Source organism: Ruditapes philippinarum, unplaced genomic scaffold (assembly GCF_026571515.1).
Source record: "Ruditapes philippinarum isolate M1 unplaced genomic scaffold, ASM2657151v2 ctg3346_1_1_1_1, whole genome shotgun sequence".
Classification (NCBI taxonomy): domain Eukaryota; kingdom Metazoa; phylum Mollusca; class Bivalvia; order Venerida; family Veneridae; genus Ruditapes; species Ruditapes philippinarum.
Window position 1 is genome coordinate 38,170 of NW_026857779.1, and position 20,628 is coordinate 58,797.

General features: G+C 34.2%; 1 protein-coding gene across 1 annotated transcript; it reads left to right on the forward strand.

Annotated features, from left to right (window-relative positions):
- Positions 1 to 156: 156 nt before the first annotated feature.
- Positions 157 to 20,392, forward strand: LOC132750999 (citramalyl-CoA lyase, mitochondrial-like). The gene is made up of 10 exons (XM_060741098.1): positions 157 to 303; positions 3,235 to 3,396; positions 4,530 to 4,666; positions 6,246 to 6,259; positions 7,599 to 7,613; positions 11,880 to 12,029; positions 15,202 to 15,400; positions 16,736 to 16,849; positions 19,009 to 19,187; positions 19,890 to 20,392. Exons 2-10 carry the CDS (start codon positions 3,251 to 3,253, stop codon positions 19,995 to 19,997), a joined length of 1,062 nt encoding a protein of 353 aa, XP_060597081.1. The 5' UTR covers positions 157 to 303; positions 3,235 to 3,250; the 3' UTR covers positions 19,998 to 20,392.
- The last annotated feature ends 236 nt before the right edge of the window (positions 20,393 to 20,628 follow it).

Sequence of the window (20,628 nt, forward strand, 5' to 3'; positions counted from 1 at the left end):
TGATCAAACAAGGAAGTGGATTTGGGGGTAGTTTCAAAGAATGTTTTGCAAACCAGACAGGATGTACATCTGTGACAATGCATATAATCTGACGGTCTTTGGAGGCCAAATAATATTTGCTATAATTTAGAGGATTTTATAGATCAATATAGGGATAGATTTTCCAAAACTTTGTATTATTGTGAAACAACTTTGAGAAAATCCCGAATCAAATCAAGGGAGGTCATTCTTAAGGTTACTTGTTTGTTAATGACAGGTTATTGCCAAATTTTAACATATAAATGTTCTAAACATTGTTATTAGGTAAGTTTATTTCAAAAAATTGTTTCCTGCAATTGAACTTTTTAAATCTATAGCACACACGTTAACTGTCATGTTCCGGAATTCTTTTTAAAAATGTTTAAACATGTGATTGAACTGCTGAAAGTGAAACAGGTAGCTTGTGTGTCAAAAATTGTGTGTTAAAATAGTAAAAGATGACATGTGAAGAAGGACTTGTGAAGATGTAGTAATATGTAGAAATGTCACGGTCTATCGAACTGTTCATTAATTAGGGGAGAGACTTGGCCCTATAAATATGATGTTGCTCTGCGATATTTTTTACTTTGGTTTTCCCAACATAAACTTTAACAAGCCTATACAGTATGTCAAATATTTTGGATTCGGCAGAATATTGATGGCTCAGTGGGTATATAGCCTGTGATACAGAAATTTCGAGGGCATAAGTCCCCGTGGACTACAAATTTTTTCACGCAGCAGTGTGTCAATTGGCGCCCAATTGCCTTTGGGAACCATGATGGTATATGTTTATAGCTTCAGTTCACTGATAATTGTTCTCTGTTCCCATATTCAGAACTTCAAGGATGAATTTCAGATTAGGCAAGGAATGTGTACTGTAACTGTATTAAAATGATTCCAAATTAGGGAGAGAATGTTTAAGTTAGCGTCTGGATTATAAGCTCAATGGCACTGTCAGCCGAAGAACAGTATTTCTAGGGTCCCAGGTACGAGTTGGTACAATTTGCAGAGGCTACATATTTTTATGCCCCAGACATATATTAATTGAACCATCTGTCAATCTGTATGAGGTTAACCTAAACCGGCAACTTTGCTATCTGTACCAATGGCTTAAAAAAAATCAATTTAAAAATAAATGCCGTATGAGCAAAAATGTATTAATTCATTTTTTACACCAGAGTTGACCTCAGTGATCCCTTACTCCACAAAAAGATATCCATCTGCTAAATATAGAAGATATCATTAAATAAATGAAGTAATTAGTAGAAATTTAAGATATATCCAACTTGTAGGATAACCATACAAGGCCCTATTTTCAAAGTGATAAAAAGGGAATTAACTCGGAAAAATGGATGGCACAGTTATATAACTTGGCAATACTTTGTATTGATAAGTAACTTTAGTAAGTGTGGATATAACAGATAGAATTTAAGATATATCCAACTTGCTGGTTTACGTTACCATGTGCTGAAAAGGGCAATAATTTGGAAAAAATAAAAACCATAGTTATGTAACATATACCAAGATCATGTCTTCTTCTTGATAAGTAAGTGTGTAATTTTGGTCACCATGCAATGCCAAAAATATTTTTTTATACTTTTACACGTGTAACCTTTATCTGTTGACAGATATCTTTTATCTTTAGTAGGAACTAAATTGAGAAGTCTCTACCTTTAAATGGAGTTAGGGGTCACTGCATCAAGGTCAAGGGTGCCAATAATAGAGATCTACACATTTGCATATACATCCTTTATTTATTGACTTCCTACTTTGGTAGGGAGATAACTTGCATGGCTTTCTTCCTTTGGATTGAGTTAGGGGTCAGTGGGTCAAGAGTGCCAAAAATAGAGTTCTACTACAACCTTTATTTATTGATGATATTTTTTATATTTGGAAAGAACATAACTAGTATAGTCCAGGGTTGGGAGTCACAAGGTCAACTGTGCTAACAATAGTTGTTTTTACCTTTATCTTATACAGCCTGTGTTGTTTTTTTGTTATCAGTGTCACATATTTAGATTGAAAATACCTCAGGTGATCCTTTAAGTTTGGGTACAGTTTTTAATCACTGGGTTGATGGTTACGGTCTTGCATTTATATATATTTGATAAATTTGTATTGGTAAGTTGGAATATTTTTCAACTTCGTCTAATAGAATTGTCATGACAACTTATATTTTTCACAATAACAAATGGTCATGACTGTCAAGTTATATAACTGTGTTTACAATATATTTTTGGTGTTTTTTTCTGTCTATGAATGAGTGAGTGGGTAAACCTTTTTAGCTCTACTATTCGATAAGAATAAGTAGAGCTATTGTAGTCACCCGAGCGTCGGCGTCGGTGTAACCACTTATGTTAAAGTTTTTGTAATAGTTTAAATATTTTCAAAGTCCATTGACATATGGCTTTGAAACTTTGCACACTTGTTCACCATCATGACCCCAACATGTAGACAGGAGAAGGTAACTCTATCAAGCATTTTGACAGAATTATGCCCCTTTTTCAACTTAAAATTTACGTTAAAGTTTTTGTAATACCTCAAATATTTTCAAAGTCCATTGACATATGGGATTGGCTTTGAAACTTTGCACACTTGTTCACCATCATGACCCCACAATGTAGACAGGAGAAGGTAACTCTATCAAGCATTTTGACAGAATTATGCCCCTTTTTTGACTTAGAATTTACCTTAAAGTTTTTGTAATACCTCAAATATTTTCAAAGTCCATGACATATGGCTTTGAAACTTTGCACACTTATTCAACATCATGACCCCAACATGTAGACAAGAGGAGGTAACTCTATCAAGCATTTTGACAGAATTATGCCCCTTTACGACTTAGAATTTACGTTAAAGTTTTTGTAATACCTCAAATATTTTCAAAATTCATTGACATAAGGCTTTGAAACATGTTGAAATTTTATACTCTTCTTTGAGAGCATAATAGGACTCTCTGCAAGGCCTATAACTGTAATATGGATTTAAAGAAAAAATTTGCCTTTTTCTTTACTTAGAAAATTTTACCTTTTCATCAAGGCTTTTTTTACTATCAAGCACTAAGAATAGTCGAGCGTTGCTGTCCTACCGACAGCTCTTGTTTGAAAACTTTTGTTACTGACAAGAATCTGCACCAAGGGCATTTGTGTTTACTAAACAGGTTGTTGTTATTGGTCTAATTTAGTCCTTTTGTTTATACTTATTTTAACATTACAGATGTAATAGACTAATCATGAACATAGCAAGGACTTTCCTGACATTTTCTGCACGTAGAGTACTTCAGTCTAAATGTGCAACTTGTCTAGCAGTACAGAAATGCCAAGTATCTACAGGGTCAAGCTGCTGCCAAAATGATGCCAAGAAACTTAAAATTAAAAGGTAAAGCATGCATAAAATATTACTGTACAAAATGTTTATTATTTATAACTAATTAGGTTAAGATATACATGTATGTGCCTGATGGAAATGATCAAGTCCAGATTCCAATGGGTTGATGTCATTGTCATATTTATTATTTGTTCTTGAAAATTTTATCAGGTCAAAGCATTGTCAGTTTTTTTGTTATATGAAAAATAAAACAAAGTCAATAATATATGTCACAAAATGTGGCATAGGGGTTAAGATTGTTGACTTCAACACCTGCACCTCACTATTGTGTGTTTGAATCCCAACAGGCACTCTGGATTCTTTCATGTGAGGAAGCTATCCAGCTAGCTTTCAGAACGTCCGTGGTTCTACTGAGGTACCCGTTCCTGCCTGTAATATTGCACGGAAAGGCACCTAAGGACTTCCTTCACCAGTAATGCTGGAAAGTTGCCATATTACTTACAAGTGTTGCTGTGATGTAAAACCCAACCGAAACAAAAAAAACAAACCCAAACATGTACTTACCGGTAACACAATACATGCATTTGCAGTTCTATCCATTTTCTGTCATTATGAGCACCTGTTTATCTTTCATTTAAGAAAAATGTTTGTTTATTGGTAAGGATTAAATTAACCACTATTTAAACAGTACAAGGTTTATTCTAATTTACATTCAGTACTGATGTTAAACTAGGGAAAGGATTTTGCTTGCAACTTTATTACTCAATTTCTACTGAAGGTTACCACTTAAAACTGCACTCATTTTTTTAGCCTTTGTTTAAGACCTTCATTTGTTTGAACTCTGGCATAGATTTCTACCGAGTTGTACACATTAATTATTTTAGTTTAGAAACTTACTTGACTTTCAAAATCTGTCTTCTTAACCACTGAATTTATTTATTTGATACGTCACAAAAAGGTTTTTATAATAATTGTAATTGTTTACCAAGATGCATACATCTAGCATGCAATTTTGCTGAAATTACCTTTTGTGAATATTGTAAATTTCTGCTTGGGTCTTGTTTTGGTATCAGTCATTGAGAAAAACTTTCTGCATAGTTCTTGTATTACTGTTTTACACTGAGGAAACTGATAGTGTGAATATTGTTAATTTAAGGTATTGATATATAGTAGTTGTATTTCAGGTTTACACCACGTCGAGCAGTGCTATATATACCCGGCAGTGATGAGAGGAAGTTACAGAAGATACAGATACTAGATGTAGACTGTGCCGTCATGGACTGTGAAGATGGTGTTGCTGCTAACAGAAAAGTGAGAGACAGTCTATATTGATATAACATTTTGTACTTTATTAAAATTCATGAACTTTTTACACGAGAAAGCTCTGTATGGTAAGTGTTCAAGGCAGGCCTTTTTCCTAACCATTTTGGGAAAAGGAATCTAAGCCAAGTTTGGTAATTTGGGTCATAAAATTGTTTAATGTAGAAATATATTTTGAATCTTCTGAACCCTCAATTCAGATTCGTTTGGTTTAGTATTTCAGAAATTTCATTATTACATCTTTGAAAAATTAAACATTTATAAAGTGGTAGAGACTTGATGCATACAATTAAGAAAAAAATATAAGCATATTTGCCCTGGGGAATGTATTTGAATAGTATGACCAATGGTGACACTAAGGTAAATTGTTAAGGTCACTTTCTATGATTCACTTGACACTCACTATTGTAAGTTGAAATTCTGTTATTTGAGAAAGTTATCTAGCTATGAAAATTGGCTGTTCTCCTCAGATGTCTACTTGCCTGAAATTAAAAAAACTATAAATAAAAGTGAGAAAATGATCATATGGCCATAGCATAACATATATGGGGCATTTTATTCTCACAAGTAAGCCAATTTTGTGAAACATTGCCTCAATTATTTTGACCTGTAGACTTGAACTATTGAATAATACCTTTTAACATTGAATAAACAAACACTGTCTTTAGGGTTTTGCTTCTTAAGATTTTGCTATAGAAAATAAAGATTGTAGAAATGTTACCAGGGTAATATTGATTAAGGCAATATTAAATACTGAATTCAGACAAATTTACATTGTTACCCAATTTAAAAACCAATTAAAGGTAGGTAGATATGTTTTAATCTCAAGATATCTCACAAAATTGAATGTCAAGTGTAAATGATTAGATTGCCAAGCAAGTAATTCTGACAATATGCACAAAGCAGATAATAAGAAAATAAAATAATTTTCAGTAAGGAAAAGTAAGTATGTTCTATCAAAATTTTCACTTTATATAATTGGAATATACAAATAGAGCCAATATTCTAAGCAGACCCTTTTTCCAAATTTCAAAAGAGAAATTTGTGTAATTTTGATTTTAATTCTAACTACTCAATTTAATCACTCTCTGTTCTATTATTATAACCAATTTATTTCCTCTTAATGGTTAGGGTTAGTACTATGAAGAAGCTATGTAATTCATAGCAGTAATTGAGACATTGTATATAACATTAATTTTGACATTGTATATTACAGTAACTGAGACATTGTATTTTACAGTAACTGAGACATTGTACATTACAGTGACTGAGACATTGTACATTACAGTGACTGTGACATTGTATATTACAGTGACTGAGACATTGTACATTACAGTGACTGTGACATTGTATATTACAGTAAATGTGACATTGTATATTACAGTGACTGAGACATTGTATATTACAGTGACTGAGACATTGTATATTACAGTGACTGTGACATTGTATATTACAGTGACTGTGACATTGTATATTACAGTAACTGTGACATTGTATATTACAGTGACTGAGACATTGTATATTACAGTAATAATAATAATAATAATAATATCTTTATTTAAAGAAGTTTACACATTAAGAACATACAATAACAGTCATATATATCTTATTTCCAATGTGGCCTTCTGAAATAGAAAACAACAACAACAACAACAGGACATACATAGGTAGAAAAATGAATGTATAATATAGTAACTGAGACATTGTATATTACAGTGACTGAGACATTGTATATTACAGTGACTGTGACATTGTATATTACAGTAACTGAGACATTGTATATTACAGTAACTGTGACATTGTATATAACATTAATTTTGACATTGTATATTACAGTAACTGAGACATTGTATTTTACAGTAACTGAGACATTGTACATTACAGTGACTGAGACATTGTATATTACAGTGACTGAGACATTGTATATTACAGTAACTGAGACATTGTATATTACAGTAACTGTGACATTGTATATTACAGTAACTGAGACATTGTATATTACAGTGACTGTGACATTGTATATTACAGTAACTGTGACATTGTATATTACAGTAACTGAGACATTGTATATTACAGTAACTGTGACATTGTATATTACAGTGACTGTGACATTGTATATTACAGTAACTGTGACATTGTATATTACAGTGACAGTGACTGAGACATTGTATATTACAGTGACTGTGACATTGTATATTACAGTGACTGAGACATTGTATATTACAGTGACTGAGACATTGTATATTACAGTGACTGAGACATTGTATATTACAGTGACTGTGACATTGTATATTACAGTGACTGAGACATTGTATATTACAGAGACTGAGACATTGTATATTACAGTGACTGAGACATTGTATATTACAGTGACTGAGACATTGTATATTACAGTGACAGAGACATTGTATATTACAGTGACAGAGACATTGTATATTACAGTGACAGAGACATTGTATATTACAGTGACTGAGACATTGTATATTACAGTGACAGAGACATTGTATATTACAGTGACTGAGACATTGTATATTACAGTGACAGAGACATTGTATATTACAGTGACAGAGACATTGTATATTACAGTGACTGTGACATTGTATATTACATTGACTGTGACATTGTATATTACAGTAACTGTGACATTGTATATTATAGTGACTGAGACATTGTATATTACAGTGACTGAGACATTGTATATTACAGTAACTGAGACATTGTATATTACAGTAACTGAGACATTGTATATTACATCAAGGCCGTCGTCGATGGTCCGGCCGGTCCGGCCTTGGCCGGACCAATATTTTGGCCAAAAATGAGTAAAAAAAAAACAAAAACAAACAAAAACAAAAAAACACGCATCGCTGATTAGCAATTTGACACTTAACTGGCCCCTTATGCAATACGCGGTTACATACAAACATTGCGCGAAGAAACAAATGGACACTGTTAATTGACCAGGTATTTGTAGGGGTCCTACGAAGTTAAATGTGAAGTTAATTGACATCGACGTGGCTTCGGACAGTTCACCGTATATACATGTATATATATGTGCATTATGAATATGAACTAGTATGCCTGAATTCTCCGAGAAACTTGATAATATTTTATTGATTGTACAAGGCAAACCGTTCAAAAGTCATATTTTTATCACATTATCCGTGCCGTTTTTGGCGACCCGGTGAAAATGGTATTGCACGGCCGCTGCATATATTTTGACGTCATTTGCGTTATACACACTAAATGTGTTAGCGTTTTTCTATGGGCGTCAATGGAAAAATGGTTTTGCTCTTTCACTTCAAAAGGTACTTATTTTTGGTATGTAATAAACATAATATTGAATTCGTGTAAGTTCATTACTGAATTTTATTGAACTCGTTGAATCAAAATATTATACTCGCCATGCAGAGGCTCGAATAATATATTTTCATTCAACTCCTAACATAAATTCAGTCATAAACTCATTCAATTACTCTATTACATAATTACAGTGCAGGACGTGTTCCGGCCTTAGTATTTTGAAGCAATCGATCTTGCCATGGCCAGTGTTAAAGAGAGATTTGACAAACCGAGATATCGTGTACTTCAGAACGTGAAGGATTTTATTTATTAAGTCCGAAAAACTTTTGAAGACCGTTCACTAGAAAACTTGGTTTTTGTTTGTGATTTATTTGGCAACGATATTAACCGAGACATCTTAGAGGGGGGCAGCTTCAGCTGCTACGTTCACATTTTGAAAAATCAAAAATAGTACTGTTACTCTACCTGACGCTTTGAAATTTGTGTCAAAACAATCGGTGCAAGAACAGAGGTCATTGTGTTGTTAAAGAATTTTTTAGTAATGCCTGCTGCTAAATGCTACCAGTGAAAGGACATTCTCGGAGCTCAGAAGAATAAATGTGAAAATACACAGGGAGAATAATAAGAAACGGCGACGTGCATTGTTTGTTAGAATAATGCACGCTTCGGGCCTTCTTTGTTTATATAGAAAAAAATCCGATAGTGTTAGAATGTTTATTTTTTTCATTCGCCCAAATATCAATTACATGTATTCATCTTTTATGTTCACCTGTCCGTTTCCGTTATGCAAACCTTAAATTTCACCCTTAAAAAAACTAACCACGTATCCTTACATCTGTAAAAAAAATCGTTGACATTTTTACTATAACATGTTCTAGCGACAGGCCTGTAAAATGTGCCAAATATATGGGAAAACGCCCCTAAGAACATCCTAGAATAAAAAAATTTCCGGGGGAGCATGCCCCCGTACCCCCCTAGATTCTGGCTAAAATCTACCAAATTGGCCGCACCAATCACAAAATCGTGACGACGGGCCTGTACATTGACTGTGACATTGTATATTACAGTAACTTAGACATTGTATATTATAGTGACTGAGACAATGTATATTACAGTGACTGAGACATTGTATATTACAGTGACTGTGACATTGTATATTACAGTGACTGAGACATTGTATATTACAGTAACTGAGACATTGTATATTACAGTAACTGTGACATTGTATATATAGTGACTTTGAGACAAATTGTATATATACAGTGACTGAGACATTGTATATTACAGTGACTGAGACATTGTATATTACAGTAACTGTGACATTGTATATTACAGTAACTGAGACATTGTATATTATAGTGACTGTGACATTGTACATTACAGTAACTGTGACATTGTATATTATAGTAACTGGTGACATTGTATATTACAGTAACTGTGACATGTGTATATTATAAGTGACTGAGACATTGTATATTACAGTGACTGTGACATTGTATATTATAGTAACTGAGACATTGTATATTATAGTAACTGTGACATTGTACATTACAGTGACTGTGACATTGTATATTATAGTAACTGTGACATTGTATATTACAGTAAACTGTGACATTGTATATTATAGTGACAGAGACATTGTATATTAGCAGTGACTTGAGACATTGTAATATTACAGTAACTGAGACATTGTATATTACAGTGACTGTGACATTGTATATTATAGTAACTGAGACATTGTTTATTACAGTGACTGAGACATTGTATATTACAGTGACTGAGACATTGTATATTATAGTGACTGAGACATTGTATATTACAGTAATTGAGACATTGTATATTACAGTAACTGTGACATTGTATATTACAGAGACTGAGACATTGTATATTACAGTAACTGAGACATTGTATATTACAGTGACTGAGACATTGTATATTAACAGTGACTGAGACATTGTAATTTACAGTGACTGAGACATTGTATATTACAGTAACTGTGACATTGGTATATTACAGTAACTGAGACATTTGTATATTACAGTGGGAACTGAGACATTGTACATTACAGTAACTGAGACATTGTAATATTACAGTGACTGTGACATTGTATATTACAGTGACTGTGACATTGTATGAAATTATAGTGACTGTGACATTGTATATTACAGTGACTGAGACATTGTATATTTATAGTGACTGAGAACCATTGTTATTATAGTGACTGTGAACATTGTATATTACAGGTAACTGTGACATTGTATATTACAGTAACTGTGACATTTGTAATATTACAGTGACTGTGGACATTGTATATTACAGTAAATGTGACATTGTATATTACAGTGACTGTGTACATTGTATATTACAGTAAATGAGACATTGTATATTTACAGTAACTGTGACATTGTATAATTACAGTGGACTGATGACATTGTATATTACAGTAACTGTGAACATTTGTTATATTTTACAGTGACAGTGACTGAGACATTGTATATTACAGTTGACTGTGACATTGTATATTATAGTGACTGAGACATTGGTATATTACAGTGACGGTGAGACATTGTTTATTACCCCAGTAACTGTGACATTGTATATTATAGTAACTGTGACTTGTAATATTACAGTAAACTGTGACATTGTATATTATAGTGACTGAGACTTGGTTTATAATTATAGTGACTGAGACATTGTATATTAGCAAGTGACTGAGACATTGTAATTTACAGTAAACTGTGGACATTGTATATTTACAGTAACTGAGACATTGTATAAAAGGTGCTTCCTTTCCGCAGATTTCGACTTATTTCTTCTTTATGTGATTTTACAACTGACATGTGCATTGTATATTTACAGTAAAACCTGGTGACATGGTAATAGTTACAGTGACTGTGACAATTGTTATTACAGTAATGAGACATTGTACTTACAGTGACTGTGACATTGTAATATTTACAGTGACTGTTGACATTGTATATTACAGTGACTGAGACAAATTGTATATAACAGTAACTGAGACAATGTATATTTCAGTGACTGAGACATTGTATACTTACAAGTGACTGTGGACATTGTATATTACAGTAACTGTGACAATGGTTGTATATTACAGTAATCTGAGACATTGTAATAATTACAGTAACTGTGACATTGTATATTACAGTGACTGTGACAATTGTATAATTACAAGTAACTGTGACATTGTTATTTCCAGGACAGTGACTGAGACATTGTATATTACAGTGACTGTGGACATTGTATATGTTACAGTGACTGTGACATTGTAATATTACAGTGACTGAGACATTGTATATTACAGTAACTGAGACATTGGTATATTACAGGGTGACTGTGACATTGTATAGGTTACATCGGGGGACAGAGACATTGGTATATTACAGTAACTGTGACATTGTGATATTAACTGGTGACTGAGACATTTTGTATAGTTACAGTGACTGTGACATTGTATATTACAATGACTGAGACATTTGTCATGAATTAACATGACTGTGACATTGGTATATTACAAATTGACTGTGAACCATTGTAAATTACAGTAACTGGTGACATTGTATATTACAGTAACTGGGGATCATTGTATATTTACAGTAACTGTGACATTGTATTAAATTCACAGTGACTGAGACATTGTGATATTACAGTGACTGAGACATTGTATATTACAGTGACTGAGACATTGTATATTACAGGTGAACTGAGACATTGTATATTACAGAACTGTTAGACATTGTATATTAACGAGTGAGCTGAGATGTGTATTACAGTGACTATGACATTTATGTAACAGTAATGGAGACATAGTATATTACAGTACTTTTGACATTTTATATTACAGGAGAAGGGCAAAGGGGAAAAACAATTTCAAACACAATTTGGAGTACATTAAGATTTTTTTTCCATACAGAGTGTGTGGGGTTCGTGTAAATGCTGTTAGTAGTGGATTGATGGAGGAAGATTTACGTGTCATATTTCAGGCACAACATTTACCACAGACAATAATGGTTCCTAAAGTAAACAGTGTACAAGAGCTTGCCTCGGTATGTATAGTGATGTTGTCATCTAATGCTACCTTGTCTCTGTTTAAACATAATTTCATAATTGCTCAATTTCTCTGCATGTATGATTTATTGTAGAAAATATGTATGTGTTGTTTAAGTTTTCTCATTTTCATTTTATGATTAGAAGTCTTTTTCACTAAGATTTTAGACATTTTTAAGATTTTTCTTAAATAAAATACAGGAAAATCCATCCCATGTATATTATTAGTTGTAAAGATATTATCCCCCGCCCATGGAATCGGGAGGGGGATATAGTTTTGGCGTTGTCCGTCCGTCCTTCCGTCCGTCCGAATTTCGTTTCCGGAGTAGTTCTCTGCAACTACTGGCTGGCATTCAACGAAACTTTATGGGAATCATCAATATCAAGAGGAGATGCGCATATCGTCGGCTTGTTCCGGTCAGACCCTTTAACTCTGAGTTATAGGCCCTTGATTAGTTATGTAGTATGCATATTAGAAGTAAAATCGTTTTCCGGAGTAGTTCTCTGCAACTACTGGCTGGAAATGCAACGAAACTTTATGGGAATCATCAATACCAAAAGGAGATGCGCATATCGTACGGCTTGTTCCGGTCAGACACTTTAACTCAGAGTTATGGCCCTTGATTAGTTTATGCAGTATGCATATGGAGTAAAAAATCGTTTCCTGCGCTACTTCTCTGAACTACTGGCTGGATTTCAACGAAACTTTTTGGGAACCTTCAATACCAAGAAGAAGAGCCATATTGTTGGATTGTTCGGTCAGAAGCAACTTTAACTTCAAAGTTATCTGCCCTTGATTAGTTTATGCAATGATGCATATGGAGTAAAAAAATCGATTCCGGAGTAGTTCTGCTGGCAACTACTGGCTGGAATTCAACAAAACTTTATGGGAATCATCAATATCAAGAGGAGATGCGCCATATCGTCGGCTTGTTCCGGTCAGAACCCTTAACTCTGAGTTATGGCCCTTGATTATTATGTAAGTATGCAATATAGAAGAAAATCGTTTCCGGAGTAGTTCTCTGCAACTACAAATTCAACGAAACTTTATGGGAATCATCATAACCAAGAGGAGATGCGCATATTCGTCGTGCTTGTTCCAGTCAGACACTTTTAATCTCAGAGGTATGGGGCCCTTGAATTAGTTATTGCAGTATGCATATGGAGTAAAAATAGTTTTCGGCGCTACTTTCTCATGGCAACTACTGGCTGGAATTTCAAGCGAAAACTTTTTGGGAACCGTTCAAGTACGCAGAGAGGAGATGCGCATATTTGTTTGGCTTGTTCGAGTCAGACCTTAGACTGCATAGAGCAGTTATGGCCTTGATTAGTTATGCAATATGCATATGATGGAGTAAAAATCGTTTCCAAGATAGTTCTCTGCAACTACTGGCTGGAATTCAACAAAATTATGGGAATCATCAATATCAAGAAGGAGATGCGCATATCGTCGGCTTGTCCGGTCAGACCCTTTAACTCCTGAGTTATGGCCCTTGATTCGTTAATGTAGTATGCATGTAGAGTAAAAATCGTTTCCGGAGTAGTCTCTCTGCAACTACAAATTCACGAAACTTGATATGGGGAATCATCAATACCAAAGAGGAGATGCGGCATATTCGTCAGCTTGTCCAGGTCAGACGACTTTAACTCAGAGTTATGGCCCTTGTATTAGTTATGCAGTATGCATATGGAGTAAAAATCGTTCCGCTGGCGCTAGCTTCTCTGCAACGTACTGGCTGGAATTCAGACTCCGAAACTTATGGGAAGGCTTCAATACCAAGAGGAGATGCACATATCGGTCGGCTTGTTCCGGTCAGACACTTTAACTCAGAGTTATAGGTCCTGTGATTAGTTATGCAATAGCATATGGAGTAAAAAATCATTTCCGGATAGTTCTCTGCAACTACTGGCTGGAATTCAACGAAAACTTTATGGGAATCACATCAATATCAAGAGGAGATGCGCATATCGTCGGCTTTGTTCCTGTCCGACCCTTTAACTCAGAGTTATGGCCCTTGATGAGTTATGTAGTATGCATATAGAGTAAAAATCATTTTCGCGCACTACTTCTCCTGCAACTTATGGCTGGAATTCAACGAAACTTTATGGGAAATACATCAATATCAAGAGGAGATGCGCATATCGTCGGCTTGTTCCGGTCTGACCCTTTAACTCTGAGTTATGGCCCTTGATTAGTTATGTAGTATGCATATAGAGTAAAAATCGTTTCCGGAGTAGTTCTTCTGCAACTACTGCTGGAATGCAACGAAACTTCTATGGGAATCATCAAATACCAAAAGGAGATGCGCATATCGTCGGCTTGTTCCGGTCAGTGGAACACTTTAACTCAGAGTTTATGGCCTTGATTAGTTATCACAGTATGCATATGGAGTAAAAATCATTACCGCACTACTATTCTGCAACTACTGGCTGGAATTCAACGAAACTTTATAGGAACCTTTAATACCAAGAGGAGATGCGCATATCGTCGGCTTGTTCCGGTCAGACACTTTAACTCAGAGTTATGGCCCTGGATTAGTTATGCTGTATCCATATAGAAAAATATTTGTTTCCTCGCTACTTCTCTGCTACTACTGGCTGGAATTCAATGAAACTTTATGGGATACTAAGAGGAGATGTGCATATAGTCGCCTTGTTCCAGTCAGATACTTATAACTCAGATTTATGGCCCTTGATTAGTTATGTAGTATGCATACATCTCATTGGCATTTCCAGATTTTACTATTTAACACAAAGTTATGGCTCTGTTATTGCCCTGAATATTTATCAAGTTCAAAGAATATTACTGTTCATGCCATGATTAATATATAAATAAAGCCTTATGTCTTCAGTTGTTGTGTTAATAATAACCAGTACTCGGCGGGGAATATAAATTCAACGAATTTGCTTGTTTTACAGGTTATATGGCCCTATATAATTGGTTTTATTGCAAAAACATTTATGTACAGCCATATAACCTATCAAGAAACTAAATAACTAAATTGTAAGACTGAAAAATTTCTTTATTGAAGAAAAAACTAAATTAATTGATAATATGGACTGCAGACTTACATTTATATATATGTTATATAAATGTCACAATTATCCAATGAAAAACGACGTTACAAACATGCAGTATTATAATACATGTGTTACATTTACTTATTTCAGATAACAAATAATTTACAGAATGCTCTCAAAGATCGCACAGTTCAGCATAAGATCTCACTTGTTTTGTTTGTAGAGAGTGCATTAGGACTGATAAATCTACGTGATATTTGTGAGAGAGGCGTGGAACTCTCGTTACGATCTAACATCTATAATGTTGACGGTCTCGTGTTTGGCTCAGATGACTTTTGTGCTGATATAGGTAAATAAAGGAGTGATATGTATACTACAGTGAAATATAGAAGTATTTATGATATTTCAAGTTCAAAATTGATTAATACTTTTGTTCTTATTATGTAAATATAACTATTTTGTATTGAAATTATTGACCTGTTTAAAATTTCTAAACAAATAATTTGTCAGCATGCTCATGTAATGTATTTATTTGTAGGTTTTAAGTCACACTGACAAATGGAAACTTTCCTATGAAAGAATCCAAAGTCCCTAAATGGATTCAAACTATCAGCAGTTAAGGTTGAGTGATTTTAAGTTAGGAAGATTTACCACTCAGTCATTTAAGTCCCTGGTGAAAAGATATAGCTCACTGTTGCCAGATAATTGTCTTAAATTGATGCAAAATCTAGAACAAATTAATCACTGAAGAATAACTTACAGCTGTGTCTTACTTATTAAGGTAGAACTATTCCTGTTGTTTACAGCACTTTATTATTGATTAATTAACTTAAATGATTAAGAATGACAGACAGTTTGTTGTTGTGTTATTTATCTTTTGTTGTTTCATACAGAACGACAATGTTTATTGTTACATGTGTTTATCTTCTATTGTTTTATACAAAAGGACGGGGCATCCGTGGCCGAGTGGTTAAGGTCGTTGACTTCAAACCACTTGCCCCTCACCGTTGTGGTTTCGAATCCCGACAGGGACTTTAGTTTCTTTCATGTGAGGAAGCTATCCAGCTAGCTTATGGAACGTCGGTGGTTCTACTCAGTTGCCTGTTCTTGCCTGAAATAATACACGGAGGGGCACCTGCGGTCTTCCTCCACCAGTAAAACTGGAATGTCGCTATATGACCTATACTGTGTCAGTGTGACATAAAACCCAAACATACAAACATACAGAAGAACATGTTTATGGTTCCATGTACTTATCTTCTGTTGTTTCATACTGAAGGACAATGTTTATTATTCCATGTGTTTATCTAATGTTGTTGCATACAAGAGGACAATAGTTATTATTCCATGTGTTTATCTTCTGTTGTTTCATACAAGAGGACAATAGTTATTATTCCATGTGTTTATCTAATGTTGTTGCATACAAGAGGACAATAGTTATTATTCCATGTGTTTATCTTCTGTTGTTTCATACTGAAGGACAATGTTTATTATTCCATGTGTTTATCTAATGTTGTTGCATACAAGAGGACAATAGTTATTATTCCATGTGTTTATCTAATGTTGTTTCACACAGGACAATGCTTATTGTCCAATGTGTTTATCTTCAGGAGGACAATAGTTATTGTTCCATGTGTGTTTATCTTTTGTTGTTTCATACAGGAGGACAATGTTTATTTTTCAGGTGCTAAGAGGTCAGCAGAAGGATCAGAACTTCTCTATGCACGTCAGAAATTTGTAACGATAGCTAAAGCTTTCCGACTACAAGCTATAGATATGGTACATATAGATTACAAAGGTGAGATATATTTCATATCACAGGCTAATGACATATCGTCGCCTTAGTGCAGTAACTGGTTAAAACCTTATAAATTTAATAGGAGTTAATCAGTTAATGCACTAAGATTTATTTTACATATGAAAGTGATATTGGATATAAAAGGTAAAAGTTTTTTTTAGTTGAATTCTAATTTTAAATGGGATATATATGTAGTAAGTGTAGGAAAGTGTTTGAACTGATAAGAAAATCTTGCCTATGTAGAGATTTTAACCCTTAATCTGCTGGAACCGAAAATGATTATCCATTTCCGCCAGTATAGATCTAGGCCAGCCTGCATTTCTGTGTAGTCTAGCTCTGTTGGCAGCTCTTTTTTAGCTCACCTGAGCACAAAGTGCTCAAAGGTGAGCTTTTGTCATCACTCTGCGTCCGTCGTGCGTCGTGCGTCCTTCAAAAAATGGCGTCAAACTTTTCAAACAACATCTCCTCCTAAACCAAATGGCCAAGTGCAACCAAACTTTACAGAAATGATCCTTAGGTGGACCCCTTTCAAAGTTGTTCAAAAATTTAAATTCCATTTAAAACTCTGGTTGCCATGGCAACCAATAAGATAAACTTAAAAAATCTTCTTCTAAAAAACCCTAAGAGCTAGAGCTTAGATATTTGGCATGAAACATCTTCTAATGAGTGCCTACCAAGTTTGTTCAAATAAAAGCCCTAGGGTCAAAATTGGCCCCGCCAAAGGGGGTCATTGATTTTCCCTATGTGCATATAGTAAAAAGTTAAAAAATCTTCTTTTAAAGAACCCAAAGAGCTAGAGCTAAGATATTTAGCATGAAACATGTTCTAATGAGTGTCTACCAAGTTTGTTCAAATAAAAACCCTAGGGTCAAAATTGGCCCCGCCCAAGGGGGTCATTGATTTTCCCTATATGCATATAGTAAAAACTTAAAAAATCTTCTTTTAAAGAACTCAAAGAGCTAGAGCTAAGATATTTAGCATGAAACATGTTCTAATGGGTGTCTAAAAAGTTTGTTCAAATAAAAGCCCTGGGGTCAAATTGGCCCCGCCCCAGGGGTCATTGATTTTCCTTATATGTGTATAGCAAAAACTTAAAAAATCTTCATTGAAAAAACCCAAATAGCTAGAGTTTAGATATTAAGCATGAAACATCTTCTAGTGAGTGTCTACAAAGTTTGTTCAAATAAAAGCCTCAGGGTCAAAATTGGCCCCGCCCTGGGGGTCATTGATTTTCCTTATATGTGTATGGCAAAAACTTAAAAATCTTCTTTGAAAAAACCCAAATAGCTAGAGTTTAGATATTAAGCATGAAACATCTTCTAGTAAGTGTCTACAAAGTTTGTTCAAATAAAAGCCCTGGGGTTAAAACTGGCCCCGCCCCAGAGGTGTCATTGTTTTTAACTATATGTGAAAAAAAAAAAAAACTATATGTGATAACCGCCTCCGTGGTCGAGGTGTTAGAGTCGATGACTTCTAATCCAGTTACCATTCTGGCGTGGGTTCGATCCCCGGGAGATGCTTTGGTAGTTTAGCGCGGAGGAAGGTAGTCTAGTACTGGTGTAACTCTCCAGGAACGATGGTTAGGAAACTACCCTCCTATATGACTGAAATACTGTTGAAAAAGGCGTAAAATGAAACAAACAAACAAACAAACTATATGTGTATAGTAAAAACTTAAAAAGTCTTCTTTTAAAAAACCCAATGAGCTAGAGGTTAGATTGTTAAGCAGGAAACATCTTTTTGTGGGTGTCTACCAAGTTTGTTCGAGTAAAAGCCCTTGGGTTAAAATTGGCCCTGCCAAGGGGGGGGGGATCATTGTTTTTCATTATATGTGTGTAGTAAAAACTTAACATCATGAAACATTTTCTAATGGGTGTCTTCCAAGTTTGTTCAAATAAAAGCCCTGGGGTTTAAACTGGCCCCGCTCTGGGAGCCTATAAACAGGTGAGCGACCTCAGGGCCATCATGGCCCTCTTGTTTGATATTAAATTCCCATAATTTTAATGGATTGATTCAAATTCAAATCAAGGTAAATCCATTACACATATACAGCAGGTTAAACATTTTATATTTATGATTTATCAGAAACATTTCTTTTAGCCACTACTATCCGATGTATGTTATGTTTTATTGTTTATATTGGTATGTTATATTTTTAGACCAGGTGACCTTGAAGGAACAGTCTATTAAAAGTGCAGGTATGGGTTTCACAGGTAAACAGGTGATTCATCCATCACAGGTACCCATAGTGCAGGAAGCATTTAGTCCAAGTGAAGAACATATAGACTGGGCTAAAGGACTCATTAAGGCGTTTGAAGATCACCAGACATCTGGAACAGTAAGTTTATATGGTCACTTTTTCTGGTGAAACCAGTAGATTTTATCAATAATTGTCATAGTTTTTGAAATAAAAAAATACATCGTAAATCATAAAAGGAATTGCTTCATGCTCTTTTGTCCTTAATGTTGCAACTTCAAATTTTGGATATATTAATAAGTGTTACAGACCTATTAATATACATGTACTATCTTGTAAGTTGTTTTAAAATTTGTATTGTTATATATCATTTCCACCATATAGGGTCAGGGTTGGTAAAAATCAACCAAGTTATGGTCCTTGGATTAGAAAGCCACACAAAATAGCTGCTGGCGTCAATGATTTTATTATTTCTCATAAGAAAATCCCGAACCTGATGTCGAGATTTATTGACATTTATTTAGGCTACTGTAATAAAAAAATAAATTTTGTTAGAGTTATGGCACTTCATTTGTTAGAAAAATTATGAAATAATTTGTTTTCTCTTTATTGTATGTGCTTTCCTTTCAATAGAATGTTGTAGTGGATGCTGTATATTGAATGAGAGGCAAAAAAGAACCTTTAAAGATCAAACAATTGTAAAAATAATCTCAACTACATACATAAGAATTGATTTTACTTTTGGTGAATGAGGTGGAAGTTGAGAGTATATATAAAGTTATATACAGACTAATACATGTATATTATAAAGGAATTGTAGCATAAAGTAACTTTATATTACAGGGGGCGTTTACATATCGTGGTCACATGATTGACATGCCGTTGTTATTGCAAGCGAAGAACGTTGTACAGTTAGCGGAAGCGATACATGCTGTACGTAGAAGTTTATGAGAGATGTTGTAACGGAGGAATTTCAATCACCACTGTAACAAGCTTATATTGAGTGCTGTGTTACTCCCAGCAGCTGTTGAGAGATAACATTGTCACGTCTGGTGTTTAAAATGTCAATTGTCTATGTTTTTCAACAATCTAATGTCATTGACAATGTATAATTAGCAAATTCACATGCAATCAAAATACTCTATGCAAGAGAAAGAAAATGTTATTCTTTGAAGCAGTTGTGCATGTAATCAAGCAATCATATGATTGTAGTCATGATTGACTTTTGAGATTTTTTTCAATAATCATAGTTTGAATGCAAGACCATAAACAGCCAAAATTTTATTGTGTTGTGTGTATATTTTTTCGTATTTTCCAATGAAAAGTTACAAATTCTACAGTTTATACTACAGTCGACTATCGTTATCTCGACATCGCTTTTCACGATATTTCGTTATCTCGATGAAATTTTGAAAGTCCAGATTTTCTTCCTTCTTTATCTTTATTGGAAATATGTGTTTATCTCGATATTTTTATTTCGATATTTTCAGTATCTCGATGTAAAATTTCAGCCCCAATAGATATTTTCACACTGTCATCCTTTGTTTATCTCGACTTATAGTTTTCTGTCGTCTGTTCCCTT